This window comes from Triturus cristatus, chromosome 7 (genome assembly GCF_964204655.1).
Source record: "Triturus cristatus chromosome 7, aTriCri1.1, whole genome shotgun sequence".
Taxonomy (NCBI): Eukaryota; Metazoa; Chordata; class Amphibia; order Caudata; family Salamandridae; genus Triturus; species Triturus cristatus.
In genome coordinates this window covers 643940343-643965606 of record NC_140590.1, presented here as the reverse complement: position 1 = coordinate 643965606, position 25264 = coordinate 643940343, and the positions used below count along the sequence as shown (strand labels likewise).

Here is a 25264-nt window from a genome sequence, read left to right as displayed (position 1 = left end):
CTGATGGACACTGCAAGTGGAGGGACTAACTCCCAGGTTCGGAGTATGGGCTCGCAACCTGTCCCACAGCCAGATGCGTCACTGCCAGGAGAACTCGAGGCCCCCGATGTCGGAGGTGAGGTCGACGGTGACTCTGTGAGTAGGGGCTCGGGTGCTTCACCGAACTGTGGGGAACCGCGATACAATTTGAGACCGCACCCTGAGCCTTCCCGTCGCCTTAAGGACTACCTCAAGTAAGACTGTATTGATTTAAGTCAATCTGTCATGCCTCTGTGGGAGGTGGGCCTGAAGTGAGATGGGTAATTATTTTGGGTCCAAGAAGTGACAATAATGTCTGATGTTTGTTTTCAGTTTTCGTGTGTTGGGTAGGGATGTAATGTCGTGACACTGACGCGATACGCAAAGGCGTACGCATCAGGTCACGTGATTATTGTGATATAAATAAATCGTCACGCACGCACGTAAGCCAGAACGGCTACGGCTGCGGACAGTACACCAAGTCTCCGTGTCAGCCCTTCATTGCGCCCCACTAGGCCAACAGCGGCAGCGACCCCCTCACCCCCAAAAACACAACAGGCACCCTACTATGCTTAAACACCCCCCACCTGTACTTACTTCCCCTTCCACCCACAGCAAGAATTAATTTTTTTTAAAAAGCAGTCACACCGAGCTGAAAACCTTGGAAATCATTTTCTGCTGACGGTGTCATGGCCTCTCACCGTGTGCGTGTGCTGAGGTGTGAAACCGAATGTCTCATGGCGGCAAAGTGTTAGTTGGCAAGCGTGATGTCAGCCCACGCTGTTTGTGCTCTGAAATGCTCATATCATGACTTTGATTCGTATCCCCTACCCCTTTCGTTGCCAGGGCTGTCGCTGGTCGTAGGACTTGTGCTGTATATATCAAGTATCAACGATGAGATGCTGAACAGGACGAAGGACTCCGAGGCCTACTTCGGTTACAAGTACGGATGGTCGTTTGCCTTCGCCGCCATTTCCTTTCTTCTGACCGAGGTAGAGTGCCCACGTCATGAGTTATTTCTCGAATTTTTCAAAGCTCCATAATTTCAGATGACACTGGCACGGCATACTTTCTGAATGTGCTTAAGACGGAAAAAAACCCAAATATTAATAGTCAATTGGAAAAAACGTAATCTACATTTTTAATTCTAGCCAGAGAATATTACAGCGCGTTCTTTCATTCTTGTGGCAATTATCAAATGCAGACAGCCTTCCATTCCTTTTGATGCAGAATACACATTTACACATAGTTTTATGTATGTGCCAACTCCATCTGTGTTTGGTACTTTGTTTCTCTGCATTCACCTGGTGAAGAGCCAGTATCAAACGGTGCCCAGAGGGTGAGCTGGAAAGCCCTGCAGGAGGGGGTATCCAGCCCGTGCCAGTGCGTTAAGACTTTGTACATGCATAATCACGTATGGCTTCTGAACCAGCTTGCTATGTGTTAGCTCACAGGAATCGACTTCAGATGCCTTTGGGCAATACTTATCAAGAGTTTTGTGTCACCCTTGTGTGGCTTGGTAAATCTAAAGTAATGCAAGGCAGCACTAGTCGCTGCCTTGTGGTACTCTGCATCAGGGATGCGTTCCATTGGGTGGAGTGTGGGTGTTCCCACACATCCACCCATGGATTTTGAAGCATTCCCAGATTTACCAATACTGATAGACATGGTAATGCGTCAGAATGCCTTGTCGTCTCAGGGCAGGCGTAACAAGGAGAAATATTTGTATTTCTCCTTGTTTTTTCCTCTTTTTGCAGCACATGCAGAAAGAGGAAAAAGCCTGCCAGTAATGATGGCACTAATACACCATGGTGCAAGGGTGCCTGTGTTAGCACCAGGCAGCAGAGTGTGCGCCAGCGCAGGCTGAGTGCAAAGATGTGCCATATCTTCATGGATATGGTGCATTCCTGCCCTCTCCCTTTCATGCTGCTCAGCACAGCAGGGTGTCTTACTGTGTTGCATGAAATAATGATAAATATGGGTCTTTGTGTTTTGGGGATGGGTTGAAGTGTGTGCGTAGGTAGCACCCAGGACAAAGCCCTGCCCATCTTCTTTGCCCTGACTCCTTTATAGCTGTTTGAGCTGTGATGACTCGGCCTCCTTCGCAAGGCCCATGTGTTTCCCACTGCCCCTCACCCTCTCTCACATACAGTGCTGGAAGGTAGGGGAATTGCGCCGGATTCCTGTTCCGAAGGCTATTTGTGGCAGATCTGGGGATCCAGCCAACCCAGGCAAACATGCTCAATTAGTCCTGGTGTCATTTTCCAACACCAGGACCCATTTCAGCGGCACCCATATGTTGTCTGCATTCTATTAGTTTAGTGCAGCAACGTGCAGATGGCATTCCTCCTTTTGTTTGAGTATAATACTGGATGGGAGCTGTCTGCATCCTAAGACCTAGAAGCCAAAGCAATAGAAGAAAACAAAGGCACACAGTATTTTACAAGTACTTAAGAGAAACTATGATTTAGAGGCAGGTTTTTAGCTTTGTTCAACTCCCTATGTAAGACATGTGCTTCCACTGTAAGAGTGCAAGATGTACCTGTCATTATGAATAATGACACAAATATTTATGTAAATGTATTTATTTGTTATTTAGTTCTTTTATAGTACTACTCATCCCAGTGTAGGATGTCAGAGTACTTTACATCAGACACAGATGCACAATAAATCATAGACGTGTGTAAATCAATGTACAGGAAATGTTGCATAAACCAATGATGGTTATAACTTATAAGGTGTAGGAATCACATATCATCCATACTTGTAGACAATGTTGCATCCTCTGTGCGACGTCGTGGCACAGTACCTCTTTCGCGTCCATGTCAGCAGGTTTCTGGCCAACGATGAGTAAACTTCTCAGTGAGGCTTTTGCTATAATCAAATGCTTTACATTGGCTGGAGTGGCACTTTGGCTCCACATACGTCAAACGTCAATCTTCACATCGACTGAGGCACATACGGCACACTGGAGCAGTTTGCCAGACCACTTCAAACGCTCTCAGGGAACACTGTTACTTATCCTCTATCTCATCACCAGTTGTAGAGTCCGCCCCAGCCTGGATACTCGTAAATGAATACACCACACTCAGAGCTTAGTATTACATTTTTTTATTCCTCAACGTGTAACTGCGAACTCAACGTTCTAAACATTAACTTTATTCACCACATCTGAACACTTGCATCATGGTTCTACGGAGTCCATCAGAAACCAAACGGGCCCCATCATTGCTAACTTAAAAGTCCACTACAGACATTATATGTTAAGAGTGAAAGGTCAGGAACACAGAAACTCAGGATATAAAATCTAACATAGTAATTGTGATTATCTGTACTAATAAGTCTTTATTATTTCCCAAAAGAACCCTTTTTTTTCGATCTTTGAATAACAACAAATTGCAGATCTAAACCCATGACTTAGTTTTCACGCTGTTCCTTGATGCTGGTAAATAGAGCACTGTGATATATTAGAAGGCTTGCAATTTATAAATTGCAAGTTGCAAAATTATCTCAGTGTCAAAAGCAGTAGCCCACTTACCAATCTAAATAAAAAAATAAAAAAGTGTGATCTACATGTTACACAATGTGCTTTGCAGCATGCTACTTTGTGAGTCAAAACTGTGACTAGACAAAATCAGAACACTTCCAGAACTGTGTTAACCACCTTCTTACTACTATAATAATCCCATCAAAATGTATGGACTGACAAAGATCTCAGGAGAAGGTGTTTTAATCCTTAGAGATATTTTAAATTGCGGACTTTTTGTGGCTAATTATGTAAGCTAGAACAGATTTACTCTCACATACCTCCTTTTTGCCAATTTCGTTGCAGCAGATTTAAAAAGAAAAATGTACTTATTGACTGTCAGACTCTGCTTTTCAAGCTCTGCTCCTCGGAACGTCACCCCCTTTCCTATGCCACAAATTGATCCCAAATTTGTGGTTTCTGGAGTAAATATTTTCCAATTCTAGCACTGCTTAGGTGGTCAAATGATTTGAAAGGTTGACAACATTGCAGCCTGAATCCAATGTTTCTCTGAAAGATTCTTGAGACCTGCTCCAAAAAGAATTAACTGTTCTCCTTCTTCGTAGTCTGGCTAGAGAAAACAGGCACTGAAGCAATTTCTGTGCCTTTGACTTGTTTCCACGGATTTCTACAGTTTTAGGTTGAACTCTATTTTACCTTTGGCTTCATTTAAGAAACAGCTTCAATTCACCACTTGTGATCAGGTTCCTTGAACCCATCCAGAACAAGTCAGAAAGCCTCCCAAACTGCCAATATCTCACAGGGTATGGAATGGGAGGTGGGGGTGCAAGAAGTCCACCTTCTGTGAACTCAATCCTTGGGTAGGCCTCCCGCAGAATTTTGGAATCTTTGGTCTTCTTGAAGTGACTTTACTCTTTCCTGTTTGCAGCATGCACCTGTCCGCCAGCCTAACTGTTCAGCAGCACACTTGCCTGTTTTACTCCCTATAATCTGGCAAATATGCCCATTGGAAAATATAGGGAGTGATTGATACACAGCAGTTTCACAACCCTCACAGTTTACTGACATGGTAACATCTAGATTCGTGGAATCAGGAGTGAAGTGCTACTTCATTGCCTACTACTATAGTTATAGACCCATCTAAAAACTGTCTTAAAGGTGAAAAAAATAATCTTTTAATTTGCAAGAAATACTATCCAAGAAGAAAGCATGGATTAAAGAACAATCTAGGAATGGTTTAAAAATGTATTTCGGCTCATTTCAGCATATTCCCATCAAGGCCGGACTGGCCAGCCGGGCAAGCGGGCAATTCCGTTGGAGGTTGAAGCCCCAGGAGGATGGTATTGACACTTGAAGGCCGGGTTCAGCCTCTAGGAATGGTGGTGCTCATTACCGATCCCGGCCGCAACTTGAAAGAGTTGCTTTTATTCTAGTGCACATTAGGACGTCTGCCCATGCGTGCTGAATTTTTAATCTTTGCCAGGGCTGTTTTAAGTTTGCAGTCCGGCCCTGATTCCCATCACAAATGAGAGCTACCTTTTCACTTCCTAAGATATAATTTTATTCTCAGCTTCCAAATGTGTGAAGTAAAATACTGTGACGTCAGACTTTTATCTGGTGCTCTTCTATCAACTGACAGACATGCTCTCTGTCTCCTGACTTCAGCCCTCTCTCGTCTGATTCTGGCTGCCTCTTGCTTGACTCTCAACTAACTCTCCCAATATTTCTAAGAATCAGCCTTAACAGTGTTCTTTTCAAATGGTCCACAGACACTCCAGCCAATCTTATGTGGTCACCTCATCTATTAGATACTTCTTGGATAAGCTAGTCAACTTATCGCACTACACTTGGAGTACATGGGCAGGCCTTGTGCCCTTCCATCTGTTCAGTCGAGGAGTTATGTTACCCTGTCACTACTCCTCCTATACCTATCAGGTCTCTAATGAAAGACTGGCATTTCCCATGGACAGTCATAGGCCCTCAGAATATCAAATGGGGAATGGATCACTTGACCTGAGTAACCAGGGTTTTGCGATATTCGTATAGTTTACCGATAAAAAACCCTCATTCAGGTTCACCGGTTGGAAAAGCGGTATATCTTTGATTCTCTGATCTGTTAATGATAACGTGACAGCATCATCATAGGGTTATATTTATGCTTCCTCCACCAGGAGGTTGAACCACTGGTATTTGCAGTAGTGATCAAGAGATAGGTGATTGTGTTGGAGTGAAGTGAAGTGAAGTGTTATTAAAATCTCGTACAGCCAGAACGTACTCTTTAATGAAACTGGATTTGAGATAATAAAAAATCTTGGTGTGCACAGGAAGACTAGTTCTGGTCTGGTGCACTTTTAGGTGTCCACTAAAAGGTCGACATGTTTCAGCCCTTTGGTTTTCCCTAGGGGTCAAGTGGGCTTTCTTCAGGACCTAAGAAAGTGAAAAGGAGGCCATCTGTTGTTGAGGTCTCCTGTGAAAAGGGTAGATTGTCCCACTCGGCAATTGTTCACTTAAAACCTATATTGGTAACAGTGAAATAAAAAGGGAGGGGGGAGGAAAAAAAAAGGGAAACACATTTAGTGTTTCTATCTTTGTATGCTGTCTCTCGTAAGGAAGAAGTACGTATGCAGTAATTAGGATATACAACAACTAAAGAATGGCAATTCTTTTAGGCATTGATATTCACTATGATATGGCAAACTTTTCTCTCATTTTACAAGTAAAGAATGGAGCCTAGTGGCTCGGGTTTGATCCATTTTGTCATATGGAGGCAAGTATTCAAAAGTAACGCGGTTACAGTATTGTCAGTTCAAGGAATTCATCATTGAGGATATTAAGAGAAAAAGCCATTGCGGATAGTAAGGGAAACAAATCAGGACGTAAGGACACTTAAATGTTCTAACAACAAATTGTCTGTACATCTTAGGAACCTGACTTCTTGGGTGGCTCTAATTGTAGTCGTGGTATGACCCTATGACTGTATGTAAGGCCACAAGTGCGTGGCGCTAGATTAGTCTACTACACGGTAACTGATTTTCGCATATGCACTCATGGCTTTGAGTAAAAGAAGACCTCGTCACTAGATAGGTACATGTCACGGGGAATCATGTTCAAAGTGTTAGTTTTCATGACGGTGTATTAGTTTTCATGACATTGTAAGGACCCGATTCGTTAGACCCGGGCTAGTCTGATTCTTAATATGACCCTGGTCGTAGTTGGTGCGGAGTTTGACTGACTCGTTATTATGAGGCCGTAATGTATTTTCATAAGCCAGTCTCAAGGCTACAAATGAATCTTCTAGTTGGCGGCATCAATAGGGGTGTAATGTAAGTATTGGAGCAGTTAGTTTAACAATCTTATTAGCATATATGGTGCAGTTGTAACTATCATCCTTATTAAATCTATAAAACAAAGGTGCAGTTTAGACGCTGCTCAGTATCTTTGTTTTCGGCGTGGGAGAGATACAGCGTATGGTTTACAAAGGAATTTAATAAACGCGGCTCGCCAAAGTTATTCAATAGGGAAGTGCATGCAGTATCGTAATTATGGCGCGCATGGCGTACGCGGGCAGTCTTAAGGACCGTGACTATAATAATTGTACCTTGAGTCCCTGGGTTCGGGCTTCTTTGGGCAATGAGGGAGCTGTGTCTGCTATTAGAAGACAAGGGAATACGATCGTAAATAGAAAATGGAAAGTTATACGTTACAGTTCCGGCGTCCTTATGTTATTTTCTCATACCTCAGTGGCAGTTCAGTACAACTTGTGCTGGCTCTTCCTCAATTGGCCCGGTTGTGTTTGACTACGGGTCAGTGGATTGAAGTAGGAGTGAGTGGAAACAAAAAGAGGACTATATGTTGAGTTATCGGTTGTATTTTGCTCAATGCTGGGCGAGGCAGAAAAATATATACATAAATTTCATAAATGTGTATATTGTTACACGTAATGAAATTAAAAGTATACTATTGAAAAAAAGTTTTTTTAAATTATTTTCAAAAAATGCCTCGCAGTAGTAGGTGACATGGACCTCAGTTAGTTAAGGATCAGTGGGGGGTTTTTAATGTCTGGTACTCAACCAAGGGATATTGTCATTCAGTCCTTGTACATTTGTTTTGAGACGGTGAACCCATCTCTGCTCTTTTTCAAAGAGTACCTGTTCTGCGTTGTGATTCCTTGTTGTCAGGGTCTCTAGAATCACCCATTTCAAGTCATTGACTGTATGTCCCATTTCTATGAAGTGACTGCTCATTTTCGTCGTATTCTTTTTGCACTTCACATTACTCTTATGTTCACATATTCTCTGCTTCACTTTGCGGAAAGTCATTCCTATGTAACGTAATGTGCAGGGACAGGTAATATAGATTACATGTGTCGTATTGCAATTAGTGTGGGATATAATTGTCCATTTCAAGTTTGGCAGTAGTTGTATGGTTTTTGTGGCAGTTGTTAAATGACAAACGGAAGAGGAACCGCATGGATAATGCCCGGTCACAGGTGCATTATTCCATAGTGTCGATGGTGGTTCATTTCATGTTTGAGGTGGTGGCCTAGTGTGTACCAACATGTCTTTCAAATTTCTCGTTCTCCTATTGGCAGACCTAGGTTTTGGCCAGTTTAGAGATCCAGAGGTCAAGATTTGCCAGTTTTTATTTACAATCTTTTTGATGTTATTTGAGGCTGTACTATAAGTACTGACACAAGTGACCACATCTTTCTCTGGTTCGTTTCCAGGAGGCTGTCTCTTTGTTGGTTTCTTGCTCTCTTCTGGCATTTGTTGATGGTGCCTGTAGGGTAGTCGCGTTCTTAAATTTCTGGCAGAGGTCCTTTGCTTGGCTCTTGTAGTCTTGAATGTTACTACAATTTTGTCTTAGGCGCAGAAATTGACTGTAGGGAAGGTTTTCTCTAAGCGGTTGTGGGTGAAAACTTTTGTACGAAAGCAGGCTATTCTTTGCTGTTGGTTTGAAAAATGTTTTGGTTTGAACTTCGTCATTTTCTATGAAGATGGTAATGTCTAGGAAATCCAGTTTTTTGTTGTGTGCGTTATAGGTGAATCACAGCCATGCATCCCTGGTGTTTAGCCATTGATGGAAGTCGGTTAAGCTTTCTCTATCACCTTCCCAGATCAAGATGATATCATCTATGTAGCGTTTCCAAAAAACAATCTTATGTAGGTATGGATTTGTGGTGTTCTGTATGTGGGTCTCCTCGAAATTACTCACATACATCCTTTCTTCTGAATTTGGTTGTTCTCTCAGAAGATTCAGTAGGTCTCTTGTGTCTTTGAGATTGGTAGGAGTTTGTTGTACCAAAGCTTTTACATATTTGTCAGCGAATTGGGATAATGTTTCTAGAATAGAACTGATTCCGGAGATAATGGGTCGTCCAGGTGGGGGTCGGCGTTCTTTATGAATCTTAGGGAGAGAATAGAAGTATGGCATCCTTGGTGTTTTTGTTGATAGGAATTCTGCTTCATTCTTTGAAATCCAATTATTTGTTTCTGCTTCGTCAACCATGAGTTCGATGGTTCTTTGTAAACGTGCTGTAGGGTCTGTCGTGATTCTTTTATAGAATTTTTCATCTGAGAGTAATTCTATACATTGTTGGTTATATCTCTGTTTTGTCAGTAATACGATCCCTCCACCTTTATCTGCAGGCTTTATCACAAGGTCTCCATTGTTCCGTAGCTCATCAAGTGCTTGTTGTCCCTGCACTGGAGTTGTTGTCAGAAAGATTATCTGGGACTTTATAGTCTTCTGAACTATAGTTCATCTACTTCCTTCATTATTGCCTGTTCGAAAGTTAGAATTTCTATTGGGATCTGATGGTTCATAGGGCAGAAGTTGGGATTTGTGACGTAGTGTTCAACAACTCCAGTGCAGGGACCTCAACAGACGGTTCAGATTGGGGTGGAGATGAGTTCTATACACCAAGGAGAAACAGAGGACAGTATAGACGTCAAAACCGTCGGAGATCCAACACATGGTATACCCCATGTTTTGGTAATCACCCTCAAGCAGCACCTTTTCCACCTATCAATCCAAATTTCCAAGGATGGACGCCCCTTTACTACCCAGGTCCACCAACAATGGGGACACCGATGCCACCTACTATGGGTCAGGGTTCCACACAAAGGCCGCCTTTTTTAGGGAGAGGCCAGACCAACCAAAGAACAAGACGAAAAGGAGTGACTTGGACGGATCAACAAAGACAGGTTCACACCAGAAGCATGACAGGGGCGAAACCAGGGACAAGCGCAACGACCTCATATTCAACCTAACAGATACTATCCTGACAAAAGAACAAGAAGATGTCCTGAACAAAAGACTAAGTTATGTACCAACACCTCCCCTGGACACTTTCAAACTTCAATGCGAAATGGCTGAATTTTGCAGAAAGCTCAAATTGAAAGCCTTCTTCAACAATCAAGAAGAGCAAATCAAAGACGGAGACACAACCCTACGTCGCAAATCCAACTTCTGTCCTATGAACCACCAGATCCCAATAGAAATACTAACTTTTGAACAGGCAATAATGAAGGAAGTAGATGATTTAAAAGACCTAACAAAAAAAACCTTCATGAACATCTCCAAATCGGAATAACGAGCACTTGATGAGCTACAGAACAATGGAGACCTTGTGATAAAGCCTGCAGATAAAGGTGGAGGGATCGTATTACTGACAAAACAGAGATATAACCAACAATGTATAGAAGTACTCTCAGATGAGAAATTCTATAAAAGAATCACAACAGACCCTACAGCACGTTTACAAAGAACCATCAAATTCATGGTTGACGAAGCACAAACAAATAGTTGGATTTCAAAGACTGAAGCAGAATTCCTATCAACAAAAACACCAAGGATGCCATACTTCTATTCTGTCCCTAATATTCATAAAGAACGCAGACCCCCACCTGGACGACCCATTGTCTCCAGAATCGGTTCTATTCTAGAACCATTATCACAATTCGCTGACCAATATCTAAAACCTTTGGTACAACAAACTCCTACCGATCTCAAAGACACAAGAGACCTACTGAATCTTCTGAGAGAACAACCATATTCAGAAGAAAGGATGTTACTGGTAGGATTGGACGTTGAAAGTCTTTATACGAGTCTACCCCAACAAAAGACTTTAGAAACGTTAGAAACCTTACTGTTCAGTAAACAATGGGACTACAAGACACCCAGACACTTTGTCCTCGAATGTTGTAGGTTGGCCCTAACCAAAAATCACTTCGAATACAACAACACAATGTACCTACAATGCTACAGTACTTCAATGGGCAGTACATTCGCCCCAAGTGTAGCGGGTCTGTATGTGAGTAGTTTCGAGGAGACCCACATACAGAACACCACAAATCCATACCTATGACATTATCTTGATCTGGGAAGGTGATAGAGAAAGCTTAACAAACTTCCATCAATGGCTAAACACCAGGGATGAATGGCTGAGATTCACCTATAAAGCAAACAACAAAAAACTGGATTTACTAGACATTACCATCTTCATAGAAAATGAGGAAGTTCAAACCAAAACATTTTTCAAACCAACTGCCAAGAATAGCCTGCTTTCGTACAAAAGTTTTCAACCACGACCGCTTAGAGAAAACCTTCCCTACAGTGAATTTCTGGGCCTAAGACGAAATTGTAGTAACATTCAAGACTACAAGAGCCAAGCGAAGGACCTCTGCGAGAAATTGAAGAACCGCGACTACCCTACAGGCACCATCAACAAATGCCAGAATAGGGCAAGAAACCAACAAAGAGACAGCCTCCTGGAAACGACAAGAAAAGAACGAGAAAAAGATGTGGTCACTTGTTTCAGTACTTATAGTACAGCCTCAAATAACATCAAAAAGATTGTAAATAAAAACTCGCGAATCTTGACCTCTGGATCTCTAAACTGGCCAAAACCAATAGTAGAACGAGAAATTTGAAAAACATGTTGGTACACACAAGGCCACCACCTCAAACACGAAATGAACCACCATCGACACTATGGAATAATCCACCTGTGACCGGGCATTATCCATGCGGTCCCTGTTCCGTTTGTCATTTAACAACTGCCACAAAAACCATACAACTACTGCCAAACTTGAAATGGACAATTAGATCTCACACGAATTGCAATACGACACATGTAATCTATATGATTACCTGTCCCTGCACATTACATAGGAATGACTTGCCGCAAAGTGAAGCAGAGAATATGTGAACATAAGAGTAATGTGAAGTGCAAAAAGAATACGACGAAAATGAGCAGTCACTACGTAGAAATGGGACATACAGTCAATGACTTGAAATGGGTGATTCTAGAGACCCTGACAACAAGCAGTCACAATGCAGAACACGTACTCTTTGAAAAAGAGCAGAGATGGGTTCACCGTCTCAAAACAAATGTACAAGGACTGAATGACAATATCCCTTGGTTGAGTATCAGAAATTAAAAAAAACACTGATCCTTAACTAACTGAGGTCCATGTCACCTACTACTGCAATGCATTTTTTGAAAATAAATTAAAAAAAAAACTTTTTTTCAATAATATGCTTTTAATTTCATTACGTGTAACAATTTACACATTTATGAAATTTATATATATATTTTTCTGCCTCGCCCAGCGTTGAGCAAAACACAACCGATAACTCAACTTATAGTCCTCTTTTTGTTTCCACACACTCCTACTTCAATCCACTGACCCGTACTCAAACACAACCGGGCCAATTGAGGAAGAGCCAGCACAAGTTGTACTGAACTGCCACTGAGGTACGAGAAGATAACATGAGGATGCCGGAACTGTAACGTATAACTTTCCATTTTCTATTTACGAGCGTATTCCCTTGTCTTCTAATAGCAGACACAGCTCCCTCATTGCCCGAAGAAGCCTGAACCCAGGGACTCAAGTTACGATTATTATAGTCACGGTCCTTTAGACTGCCCGAGTTCACCATGCGTGCCATAATTACGATACTGCATGCACTTCCCTATTGAATAACTTTGGCGAGCCGCGTTTATTAAACTCCTTTGTAAACCACACGCTGTATCTCTTCCACGCCGATAGCGGGCAAAAAACTGAGATACCGAGCAGCGTCTAAACTGCACCTTTGTTTTATAGATTTAATAAGGACGATAGTAACAACTGCACCATAAATGCTAATAAGATTGTTAAACTAACTGCTCCAATACTTACATTACACCCTTATTGATGCCGCCAACTAGAGGATTCATTTGTAGCCTTGAGACTGACTTATGAAAATACATTACGGCCTCATAATAACGAGTCAGTCAAACTCCACACCAACTACGACCAGGGCCTTACAATGTCATGAAAACTAATACCCCGTCATGAAAACTAACACTTTGAACGTGATTCCCCGTGACATGTACCTATCCAGTGACGAGGTCTTCTTTTACTCAAAGCCATGACTGCATATGCGAAAATCAGCTACCGCGCAGTAAACTAATCTAGCGCCACGCACTTGTGGCCTTACATACAGTCATATGGTCATACCACGACTAAAATTCGGGCCACCCAACAAGTACAGGTTCCTAAGATGAACAGACAATTTGTTGTTAGAACATTTAAGTGTACTTACATCCTGATTTGTTTCCCTTACTATCAGCAATGGCTTTTTCTCTTATTATCCTCAATGATGAATTCCTTGAACTGACAATACTGTAACCGCTTTACTTTTGAATACTTGCCTCCATATACCAAAATGGATCAAACCCGAGCCACTAGGCTCTATTCTTTACTTGTAAAATGAGAGAAAGGTTTGCCATATCATTGTGAATATCAATGCCTAAAAGAATTGCTATTCTTTAGTTGTTGTATATCCTAATTACTGCATACTTACTTCTTCCTTACGAGAGACAGCATACAAAGATAGAAACACTAAATGTGTTTCCCCTTTTTTTTCCTCCCCTCCCCCCTCCCTTTTTATTTCACTGTTACTAAATTGAACAATTGCCGAGTGGGACAATCTACCCCTTTCACAGGAGACCTCAACAACAGATGGCCTCCCTTTCACTTTCTTAGGTCCTGAAGAAAGCCCACTTGACCCTTAGGGGCGCCCAAAGGGCTGAAACATGTCGACCTTTTTATGGACACCTAAAAGTGCACTAGACCATAACTAGTCTTCCTGTGCACACCAAGATTTTTTATTATCACGAATCCAGTTTGATTAAAGAGTACGTTCTGGCTGTACGAGATTTTAATAACACTTCACTTCATTCCAACACAATCACCTATCTCTTGATCACTACTGCAATACCCAGTGGTTCAACCTCCTGGTGGAGGAAGCATAAATATAACCCTATGATGATGCTGTCACGTTATCGTTAACAGAGCGGAGAATCAAGATATACCGCTTTTCCAATCTGTGAACGTGCATGAGGGTTTTTTATCGGTAAACTATATGAATATCACAAAACTCCTGGTTACTCAGGTCAAGTGATCCATTGCAAAAACCAAAGGAAATGATGGACGGAGTGTTGAACATTGCAAGCACTCACCCCCAGTCAACTGATCTGGGTTTAATCCATCACCGTTCTTTAGCCCACTCTGCCACCCCAGTTCAGACATGCCCATATGCAAATCAGTCTGACCCTGTGCCTCATGGGAACAGTCCAGCCCGAACTGCCAAGCCATGTGTTCCCTGGACCCGAAACAAGCTTCCTAGGACCGGTTTCTGGCATTTCATCCGTCTTCAGCCAGGCTTGCTTGAATCCAGTGGCAAAGTGAGCAAGGGACTCACGTCTGAGCATACCCTGCCAACTTATGGCGAACAAAGCAAAAACCAAAGGAAATGATGGACGGAGTGTTGAACATTGCAAGCACTCACCCCCAGTCAACTGATCTGGGTTTAATCCATCACCGTTCTTTAGCCCACTCTGCCACCCCAGTTCAGACATGCCCATATGCAAATCAGTCTGACCCTGTGCCTCATGGGAACAGTCCAGCCCGAACTGCCAAGCCATGTCTTCCCTGGACCGGAAACAAGCTTCCTAGGACCGGTTTCTGGCATTTCAGCCGTCTTCAGCCAGGCTTGCTTGAATCCAGTGGCAAAGTGAGCAAGGGACTCACGTCTGAGCATACCCTGCCAACTTATGGCGAACAAAGCAAAAACCAAAGGAAATGATGGACGGAGTGTTGAACATTGCAAGCACTCACCCCCAGTCAACTGATCTGGGTTTAATCCATCACCGTTCTTTAGCCCACTCTGCCACCCCAGTTCAGACATGCCCATATGCAAATCAGTCTGACCCTGTGCCTCATGGGAACAGTCCAGCCCGAACTGCCAAGCCATGTCTTCCCTGGACCGGAAACAAGCTTCCTAGGACCGGTTTCTGGCATTTCAGCCGTCTTCAGCCAGGCTTGCTTGAATCCAGTGGCAAAGTGAGCAAGGGACTCACGTCTGAGCATACCCTGCCAACTTATGGCAAACAAAGCAAAAACCAAAGGAAATGATGGACGGAGTGTTGAACATTGCAAGCACTCACCCCCAGTCAACTGATCTGGGTTTAATCCATCACCGTTCTTTAGCCCACTCTGCCACCCCAGTTCAGACATGCCCATATGCAAATCAGTCTGACCCTGTGCCTCATGGGAACAGTCCAGCCCGAACTGCCAAGCCATGTCTTCCCTGGACCGGAAACAAGCTTCCTAGGACCGGTTTCTGGCATTTCAGCCGTCTTCAGCCAGGCTTGCTTGAATCCAGTGGCAAAGTGAGCAAGGGACTCACGTCTGAGCATACCCTGCCAACTTATGGCGAACAAAGCAAAAACCAAAGGAAATGATGGACGGAGTGTTGAACATTGCAAGCACTCACCCCCAGTCAACTGATCTGGGTTTAATCCATCACCGTTCTTTAGCCCACTCTGCCACCCCAGTTCAGACATGCCCATATGCAAATCAGTCTGACCCTGTGCCTCATGGGAACAGTCCAGCCCGAACTGCCAAGCCATGTCTTCCCTGGACCGGAAACAAGCTTCCTAGGACCGGTTTCTGGCATTTCAGCCGTCTTCAGCCAGGCTTGCTTGATTCCAGTGGCAAAGTGAGCAAGGGACTCACGTCTGAGCATACCCTGCCAACTTATGGCGAACAAAGCAAAAACCAAAGGAAATGATGGACGGAGTGTTGAACATTGCAAGCACTCACCCCCAGTCAACTGATCTGGGTTTAATCCATCACCGTTCTTTAGCCCACTCTGCCACCCCAGTTCAGACATGCCCATATGCAAATCAGTCTGACCCTGTGCCTCATGGGAACAGTCCAGCCCGAACTGCCAAGCCATGTCTTCCCTGGACCGGAAACAAGCTTCCTAGGACCGGTTTCTGGCATTTCAGCCGTCTTCAGCCAGGCTTGCTTGAATCCAGTGGATAAAGTGAGCAAGGGACTCACGTCTGAGCATACCCTGCCAACTTATGGCGAACAAAGCAAAAACCAAAGGAAATGATGGACGGAGTGTTGAACATTGCAAGCACTCACCCCCAGTCAACTGATCTGGGTTTAAACCATCACCCTTCTTTAGCCCACTCTGCCACCCCAGTTCAGACATGCCCATATGCAAATCAGTCTGACCCTGTGCCTCATGGGAACAGTCCAGCCCGAACTGCCAAGCCATGTCTTCCCTGGACCGGAAACAAGCTTCCTAGGACCGGTTTCTGGCATTTCAGCCGTCTTCAGCCAGGCTTGCTTGAATCCAGTGGCAAAGTGAGCAAGGGACTCACGTCTGAGCATACCCTGCCAACTTATGGCGAACAAAGCAAAAACCAAAGGAAATGATGGACGGAGTGTTGAACATTGCAAGCACTCACCCCCAGTCAACTGATCTGGGTTTAATCCATCACCGTTCTTTAGCCCACTCTGCCACCCCAGTTCAGACATGCCCATATGCAAATCAGTCTGACCCTGTGCCTCATGGGAACAGTCCAGCCCGAACTGCCAAGCCATGTCTTCCCTGGACCGGAAACAAGCTTCCTAGGACCGGTTTCTGGCATTTCAGCCGTCTTCAGCCAGGCTTGCTTGAATCCAGTGGCAAAGTGAGCAAGGGACTCACGTCTGAGCATACCCTGCCAACTTATGGCGAACAAAGCAAAAACCAAAGGAAATGATGGACGGATCCATTCCCCATTTGATATTCTGACGTTCAAGTAAAGAAGCTGAGTGGATCACGAATCCTTCTTTCTCCCTCCTTGTTGATTATAATTCAGTCATAGGCCCTGCCACTTCACAGAAGGCTTCTATGTGGATAAACCCTGCATACCTGAACAGCATACAAACCCCTAATAAACACATAAAGGCCTTGAAACTCCTGCTAACCCCATGAAATGCTACCCAATTGATAACAATGGAGTAGCAAATTAGATTCACAGAAATTAATTTCAGGGGTGATAGGAGTATCAGACGTGCAGGTGGTTAAACAAGTTATCCTATGATTTCTTACAAAATGCGCATTCCTAATTGTATACGTGCCACACTAGAGCAGACTAGAGGAAATCCATGGGCTAGCTAACAGGGTCCTCTTGCATAGGCTTCAAGCCCTAGAGCAAAAGAACTGAATAACTCCTTATGTTTATGGCTTCTTATTTACATGAGGGTAAGGAATTTGGAATTAAAGCTGTTATTATTATTCAGTTCAGAGGAGGGGATGTGGCCTAATGGCCAAAGTTGCTGACCTTAAAATTGGGGAACCAGCTACGAGGCACAACAGCAGCTCAAAATCCTGTGATTTGGGGCAAATCTCGCCAAACATGATAAGAGCTTGCTTCATCAGCCAAGAGCCAGACCTATTGGGTTTTGGCCCTGTTTTTTTGTTTAACTTTGTTTTTATTATTGTTGCTTTAATCCTTGTATAAAGTACAGTTTTACGTAGTTATGTCACCATGCAAATTAAAGCGTTGTGTAACCAATCAATACATTTGTGGCATACCTTATTTCCAGCATCTTCAGTTTTTACAGGCACTAGTTGCGAGTCCATGTCATGTTGTCGTTACATACTGAGTTCAACCATAAGCAATTAAATAAAAACATATATATAACTCTAGACAGTGAACCCCACTGCCCAGAGCATTTACAGCAAAGCCATGCGCCACCTCACGCCCTGTAACTGTGTCTCATCATTTGCGTCAGAGCTGCCTGCCCAACTATGACAACTATTCGTAACGTATATCCTGGCGTCCTGTACCATCCAGTATGCAATGATCATCACTCAGATGGTGTGTGCGAATGCTCGGTGGCTGGATATAGATCTGTGTAGGGAGAGCAAGCAGATTGTTAGTGAGGAGGGAGGGGGGAAAAACGAGGGCTGGGAGGGGCTCTGGGAAAACCACATGACTGTCATTCATGTGTATTTGCTCTCAGAAGAAGCAGCCGTGCATCACCCGCCCACCTGCGTGTTTTATGATAAGAGCTAGCTTCATAATACGTGACATTGCATTTTAGTGCCGTGATGCGGCCTCTAGCACTAATATGCGTTACTCTAACCTGCAATGCGTGTTACTCAGCAGAGCTGCATATGGTAGATGAGTATGTTTGATTAAATTGTTATGAAAATGTTCAGTTCTAAGTGTAAATTGAAATTATAGTCTTTGTGAATCAGACATATTTTTTTCTGCCCATTTAGATTTGTAAATACAAACTAGATGGATAAAATACAAACATTAACTTTTGAAACAGTGACCATTGCAAAAGGAAATGTTGATAAATAGCACACCCTATGTTGGCGCTTTTTCCTAAAATGTCAATTTTAAAGCGCCTATGACGGACCGAGAGCAGTGTTAAATGCTTGTTGCTTCTCAACTGGAGATACGCAGCAAAATTAAATGCAACTGTAATGCACATTAGGCTTTAAACTGAAAATGAGACAATTATTACAATGGAACCATGAAGGTGTATTCAAGAGTTAAATCATTACAGAAAGCAAAATAAATGGTTAGAAGTCACTCAATTAGTCATTTCAAAACAAATAATAGCATGAAGCTCAGAATGAAATGCAAGAAATTGATAAGCAGAACCCCGTACAGTTCAGGTCTAAAAATAAAATGTATAAATCAGAGATCAAACCGACATTGTGCTGCCTCCTAAAAGTCAAGGAAGATACCCTCAGAAAGAGGATTCTTTTATAATGCATTTTACAATGGAAGTAATACATTCATAGTCACATGGTTACAGAAAGAGCAATATAGTTTCTGAAATCACATTATTTAGCACTATCCCACGTATTCACAAAATGCCTTTTCCCATCCCTGGTGCCCTTCAGACACCTACATTGTTAATACAAATGTTACTTCTGAATATACTGTGACAAGTTCTCATATGAAATCTTATCATGGTCCCAAAAGGTGAGGCCTTAGAAAAATTCACTCTCAAGAGAATAGTGTACTACAGGACTGTCAAGAAAAGAAACATCATTCTGGACCTGTGAAAATGACATTACATTTTAAAAACAATGTTTACAAAATTGCTCGCACATGAATAGTCTATGAGCAGGGTGAGATAGAAACAAAAAGAAATTACATGCTGGCTGCAGACAGCACCAGCCATTTTGAAAATGAGGAATACATTACCTAATGTTAGCATTGGCACAGTTTCCTCAATATAATGTCTTTGTTTCAACTACATGTTCATTTTCTATTATTGTGTTAACACTATTGTGCATATAATTATGAAGCCCTTTACCACCCCATAATTGTAAAATGATGCTAAATAGCATCTCGTTCAAATTAGCCTCACCTGGGCAGTTCATATAATCTACCAGCTCCTGGTGACCAGAACATGAGTTTGTTTTAAAGTAACGTTCTAATTTCATGCCAGATTACAATGTTGCTCTGGGCAGTGGTGAGATCTTAGAAAAAAACTAATTACTCCCTGAGTATTTCAAATGTTTCTTAGCTAACAGTAAATATGTTTTGTGTGACTTTCTGTGGTGCGAAAATACAGGACAAATGAGCATACCACTGTGTTCTACATTGGTTCCAAAGTTCCGATTGAGAATAGGGGAAATGCAAATTTGCTTCGTCAGATTTTTGCCGAGAAGGGTCTTGTTTGGCTATGATGAATATTTGAATAGTAAAATCTTAATTCTTTGACAAAGGAAATAGCAAGGTTTTAGAGGACCATTGACTAATAAAAATAGTGAATGTTTTTCAGTTAAATATGGGGCTGCTGAATCCATAAGTCTTTGAAATCTAATCCAGAGGAGAAAGTGTCTCATTTATCTTTCCATTTTCAGTAACAATTCTGTGTCTATCTCCCTTTCAGAGTGCTGGTGTTATGTCTGTGTATCTGTTTATGAAAAGATACACAGCCGAAGAGATCTATCGACCACACCCAGGCTTCTACCGTCCCCGGCTCAGCAACTGCTCAGATTACTCAGGCCAGTTCTTGCACCCTGATGCTTGGGTTCGAGGCCGCAGCCCTTCAGATATCTCCAGTGAAGCCTCACTCCAGATGAATTCAAATTACCCCGCACTCCTCAAATGTCCAGAGTATGATCAGATGTCATCATCTCCCTGTTGAACTAACCCGGGCTGTTTTTTCGAAGTGCCAACACTTCTTCTGCAAATGCTGAAGCTTATCATTCCTAAGACCACTAAATCAGGACAATCATGTATTTTAGCCATGCCTTAGAAATCGAATTATTTTCCTAGTGATTATCCTTGTACTGTATCTCCAGCTCAACTATTATAGCTTGATGTTGGTGAAGGGGAACAACCTTTACAACGCAACTTTTACAACGCACTACCTTTACAACGCATTTTTTACAACGCATAATCCATTACAACGCATGACATTACAACGCATACCATTACAACGCATTTTTAAAAACTACCTTTACAACGCATTCCATTACAACGCATACTACCATTACAACGCATACCATTACAACGCATAATATTACACTACACTATCCAACACTTACCCTACTGTTGCACGCCCTGGAGTTAGAATAGTAATTTTTACCCCTATACTATCCAACACTTACCCTACTGATGCACCCCCTGGAGTTAGAATAGTAATTTTTACCCCTATACTATCCAACACTTACCCTACTGATGCACCCCCTGGAGTTAGAATAGTAATTTTTACCCCTATACTATCCAACACTTACCCTACTGATGCACCCCCTGGAGTTAGAATAGTAATTTTTACCCCTATACTATCCAACACTTACCCTACTGTTGCACCCCCTGGAGTTAGAATAGTAATTTTTACCCCTATACTATCCAACACTTACCCTACTGATGCACCCCCTGGAGTTAGAATAGTAATTTTTACCCCTATACTATCCAACACTTACCCTACTGATGCACCCCCTGGAGTTAGAATAGTAATTTTTACCCCTATACTATCCAACACTTACCCTACTGATGCACCCCCTGGAGTTAGAATAGTAATTTTTACCCCTATACTATCCAACACTTACCCTACTGATGCACCCCCTGGAGTTAGAATAGTAATTTTTACCCCTACACTATCCAACACTTACCCTACTGTTGCACCCCCTGGAGTTAGAATAGTAATTTTTACCCCTATACTATCCAACACTTACCCTACTGATGCACCCCCTGGAGTTAGAATAGTAATTTTTACCCCTACACTATCCAACACTTACCCTACTGTTGCACCCCCTGGAGTTAGAATAGTAATTTTTACCCCTATACTATCCAACAATTACCCTACTGATGCACCCCCTGGAGTTAGAATAGTAATTTTTACCCCTATACTATCCAACACTTACCCTACTGTTGCACCCCCTGGAGTTAGAATAGTAATTTTTACCCCTATACTATCTAATACTTACCTTAAATGTAATTTAATATAATGCGTTGTAATGGTATGCGTTGTAAAGGTAGTATGCGTTGTAATGGTAATGCGTTGTAAAGGTATTTTTTAAAAATGCGTTGTAGTGTCATGCGTTGTAATGTCTTGCGTTGTAATGGATTATGCGTTGTAAAAAATGCGTTGTAAGTGCATGCGTTGTAAAAGTGTGCGTTGTAACGTCATACATCCGTTGGTGAACCACCTAGTCAAGTGTATCCTTGTAGCCAATGGACATTTTGTATGTTTGGTAACATTCTTGTACCGTACATTCCTTTGCCAAGTAGAGTACCAGTTTTTAAATAATGATGGTAGAATAAAAAGTATAATCATCACCTTATGTTGGAATAGGCCACGAAAGTCTAGCAACGGCAGTCTTTCACTGTTACCGCTATCATTGGAAACATGACTTCCAGCTGAATTGTAAATAAGGTAGATGGACAATAAAGTTACTACATATGTAAGTTATTTGATTACATATATGTAAAATATTGTAAAACGTACATGTGTTCAAGTCCTCTGTTGATTTTCACCATTTATTTTTCATTATAAAGTCTCAGTGGCATTTTATTGTTCCTTGGAAATTTACATTTTCTCATAGTTTCCCATCTGACACTTAAGTTTAAATGTTTTAATTGGACAATTCTACAGAAGGACAACATATCACATGGGAGCAGACACTGCAACTGCAGCTACTTTTATGTGGAAGCAGGTTAATAATGAATAGATTGTGACACACATTACATGTGAGAAGAGAGCATTCGCGGAATTAATAAAGCTTTGGTGTGATAGGGAGGACTATATAAGGATAAGATAAGACATCATAGAGAAGGATTTAGAGAAACATACATAGAAGGGTATGCAAAAAAGAGAGATGTAGCACTGAGGAGACCCAGAAGATGATATGATATCATAGAGAAGCATGTAAAGGACAATTGAAGGAAACAATGAGGACAGGGGCCCGATGAAAAAAGATTACATTTGCTAAAAGTGGTGTGATTTTGCAAACCAACATATGTACAAATAGGTTGGTTCATCAACTACAGAATTGCAAAGAGTTGCAGAACTACCTGCCTAATTAATCGTAATTAGGCAGGTCACCATTTGCAATTCCCCGCCTGCAATCACAGGGATGGTGGTGACCACCATCATTGTGGTTGATTTCCCAAACAACAAACCTTTTTTTTGTTTTTTTAAAGCAGCCAGAGTTCCTTAAAGGAACCCAGACTGCTTTAAAAAGAAAAAAATGTTTTCCATTTTGGAAAACGTCAGTGAAAGCAGGCAGTGGTTCAGTGGACCACTCTCCCTGAAGCTACGACACCAGCTCTCAAAGGGAAACGATTCCAAGCGGAACCTTTCCTCTTTGTGAATAAGTTACCGCCCCAACTTGATAGTTGGTAACATGAGATAGAGATTACAGTCGCAAACTATTGATATACACCTTACCAGGTCTGGACAGATGTTTTATTCCACTGGGCATTTTGTCAATGGGTTGGAGCCCTTGGAGCCAGCTTTTGAATGCCCAGGGGAGCTCCTGGTTCCTCTGTCACTTTCCTCTGCTCCCTGCGGCTAATTGCAGCAGGTAGAAGGAGGAAAGATGGCTGGAGGGGAAGGTAGAGAGAAAGCAATCAGAGACAGAGGAGAGAGAGGGAAGTAGAGGAGAAGAGAAGAGAGGAGAGGATAAGAGAATGAGCAGGTGGATGGAAAGAGGGAGAGAGATTGTGCAAGGAGACGGGAGGGTTGCCAGGGTTGCTTTTGGTTCCCCAGCCAGGCCCTGTCGCTCCCTAATTCGCAACTTGGGAGTAAAGCCCATAACATGCCCCTTACAAATTGCGATTCGATATACGCAGTCGCAGAACCTGTAATTCAGGATTTGCAACCACTAATTCACTTTGTTCATGAGGCCTCATATATCATCAAAGAGAAATAAGGGAATATATGGCATCAAGGAGGGTCCGCAGATGGAGATCCAGTTATACAACATTATTGAGTGTTACAGAGACCAGAAAAAACTGTGAGCAGCATTTCCAGGACCGCTAAAACAATGTGTTACTCTCTTCTAAGAAGGACAACAATCTTGAAACACATGTCTAGAGATACACAGCACTGGATGCACCAACAATAAAGAAAAATAAAAAGACTTTTACTGAAGTAAGTGCAACCATGCACTGCATTTACCATAATGTATCGAAGTGAACTGAGTGCTGGGTTGTGAGACATTGTACTCCCTTCCTTCTTTGTTTGATAATGCTCCTTTGAGCTAATGAGCTGACAAGCTCTGGTAGATGCACATGCTCTCAGTTAGTGGTACAGAGACCTGAGAAAACTATGAGCAGCATTTCCAGCATCTCTTTTTTTTTTTTTAAGTTTGAGTTTATTTGGAAAATAAGAGAAAAAGAACAGCATATACAAAGTAAACTTCGAAAAATACAATTAATATAAGGAATTATAAGTCATAAGAAAAAGTCATCATTATAGCAAACATGCTGCATAGAAAATAGAAAAGGGGGAAAAAAAAGGGGGGGGGTTAAAACATAAATTAGCTCTATCAGAATATTAGAGAAAGAAACAACAAGGTAAAAAGTTAAAACACTGTAAGCATAAAAGGAAAATACCCAGAAATGAATAAAATTACAATATAAAGTAATTTTAGTATATAAATATTATTAACAATATCTTTAAAGAAAACAAGGTGAATTAAGGCGGTTTTTGTACATCATCAGCAACAGTAACAGCATTAGAGGCGGACCAGGATAAGTATGTAGTAAGGGGAAGCCATAAAAGGTCTCTTTTAATAGCTAAAGAAATAGGGTTAACAAAATTAGTATCAAGCCTGTGATGAAAGCACACAGCATTCCACCAAGCTTTGAAAGTAACTTTGTCAGCTTGTTTCCAATTTGAGGTTATTAAATGTAGAGCAACAGCCAGTAATAAATCTAGCAATTTAGAGCTAGTTGGTTACTGACGCCATTGGGAGGACAGGGAACCTATAAAGACATTGGATATGGAGAAAGAAATGTTAACTTTAAAGAGCTTTTTAATCTGAGACCAAACTAGTTGCCAGAAATTAGCAATATTGGGGCATTCAAATATCATATGTTTTAAATCTGCATTAGGGTTAGAACAAGACAAACAGGTAGATGGAGTAGTGTGAGAAAAAGAAGCTAATTTTGCAGGGGAAAATAATAGCCGTTGATAAACAAAATAAAGGGTTTGGGAGTTGTTGGCTGCTCTTGAAGTTTTGTGGATTTTGAGCCATAATTTATCCCATAAGGAGTATGGCCAGCATTGTTGCAAATCACTTTCCCATGCCAATTCAGTTTTTTATTTAAGCCTCTCTAAGGGCAAGAGTAGGCATTTATAAATGGAAGAAGCTGAAGGGGTTGAGTCTGGAATGGGAAATAAAGAGGAGCATTTTATAGGAATTGGGGTTAGTTGGTAGTGCAAGAAGATACTGGTTTAGCGACGGAAGTAAAGAGTAATAATGTTTACGAAAAGAATTAGGTAATGAGTATTTTGCTTGTAGATCAGAGAAGGATAGAGGAAGATATTTATGTAAAAGTTGGGAAATCCAGAGTAACTCTTTAGATCTCCGGGATTTCCAGTAAATGGAACGATTTTTGATGCATTGTGAATTGTTGTGCCAAATAGGTTGTTGGGACAAAGAGGCAATAGAAGGGTACGAAAAAGGTAGAAAAGAGGTTAGAAGTTTAAGAGAGTGAGAAATAATAGGCGAACGTACAGAAGAAATATTGTTGGTAAAAGCAAGAAACTCCTGAAACGCAAAAGGAGAAAGTGTATCTTTCTCTATGGAGAGCCACACAGGGGGATGTAAGGGAAATGCGGAAGAAAGCCAACGAGAAGACTGCTTTAAAGAAAAGGCCAAGTGATAAGCTTTGAAATCAGGAAAACAAAGGCCTCCATTGAATGTATCCTTTTT

At 41.9% G+C, this 25264-nt stretch overlaps 1 protein-coding gene across 1 annotated transcript in view; it reads left to right on the top strand.

The window, feature by feature from the left end:
- CACNG5 (calcium voltage-gated channel auxiliary subunit gamma 5) overlaps positions 1-20144 on the top strand; it is a 417838-nt gene extending 397694 nt beyond the window's left edge. Inside the window, exons 5-6 of the mRNA XM_085614418.1 lie at positions 865-1010; positions 19765-20144. Of these exons, the coding sequence (XP_085470544.1) occupies positions 865-1010; positions 19765-20022 (404 nt within the window). The 3' untranslated portion in view covers positions 20023-20144. The remainder of the gene's footprint in view (positions 1-864; positions 1011-19764) is intronic.
- The last annotated feature ends 5120 nt before the right edge of the window (positions 20145-25264 follow it).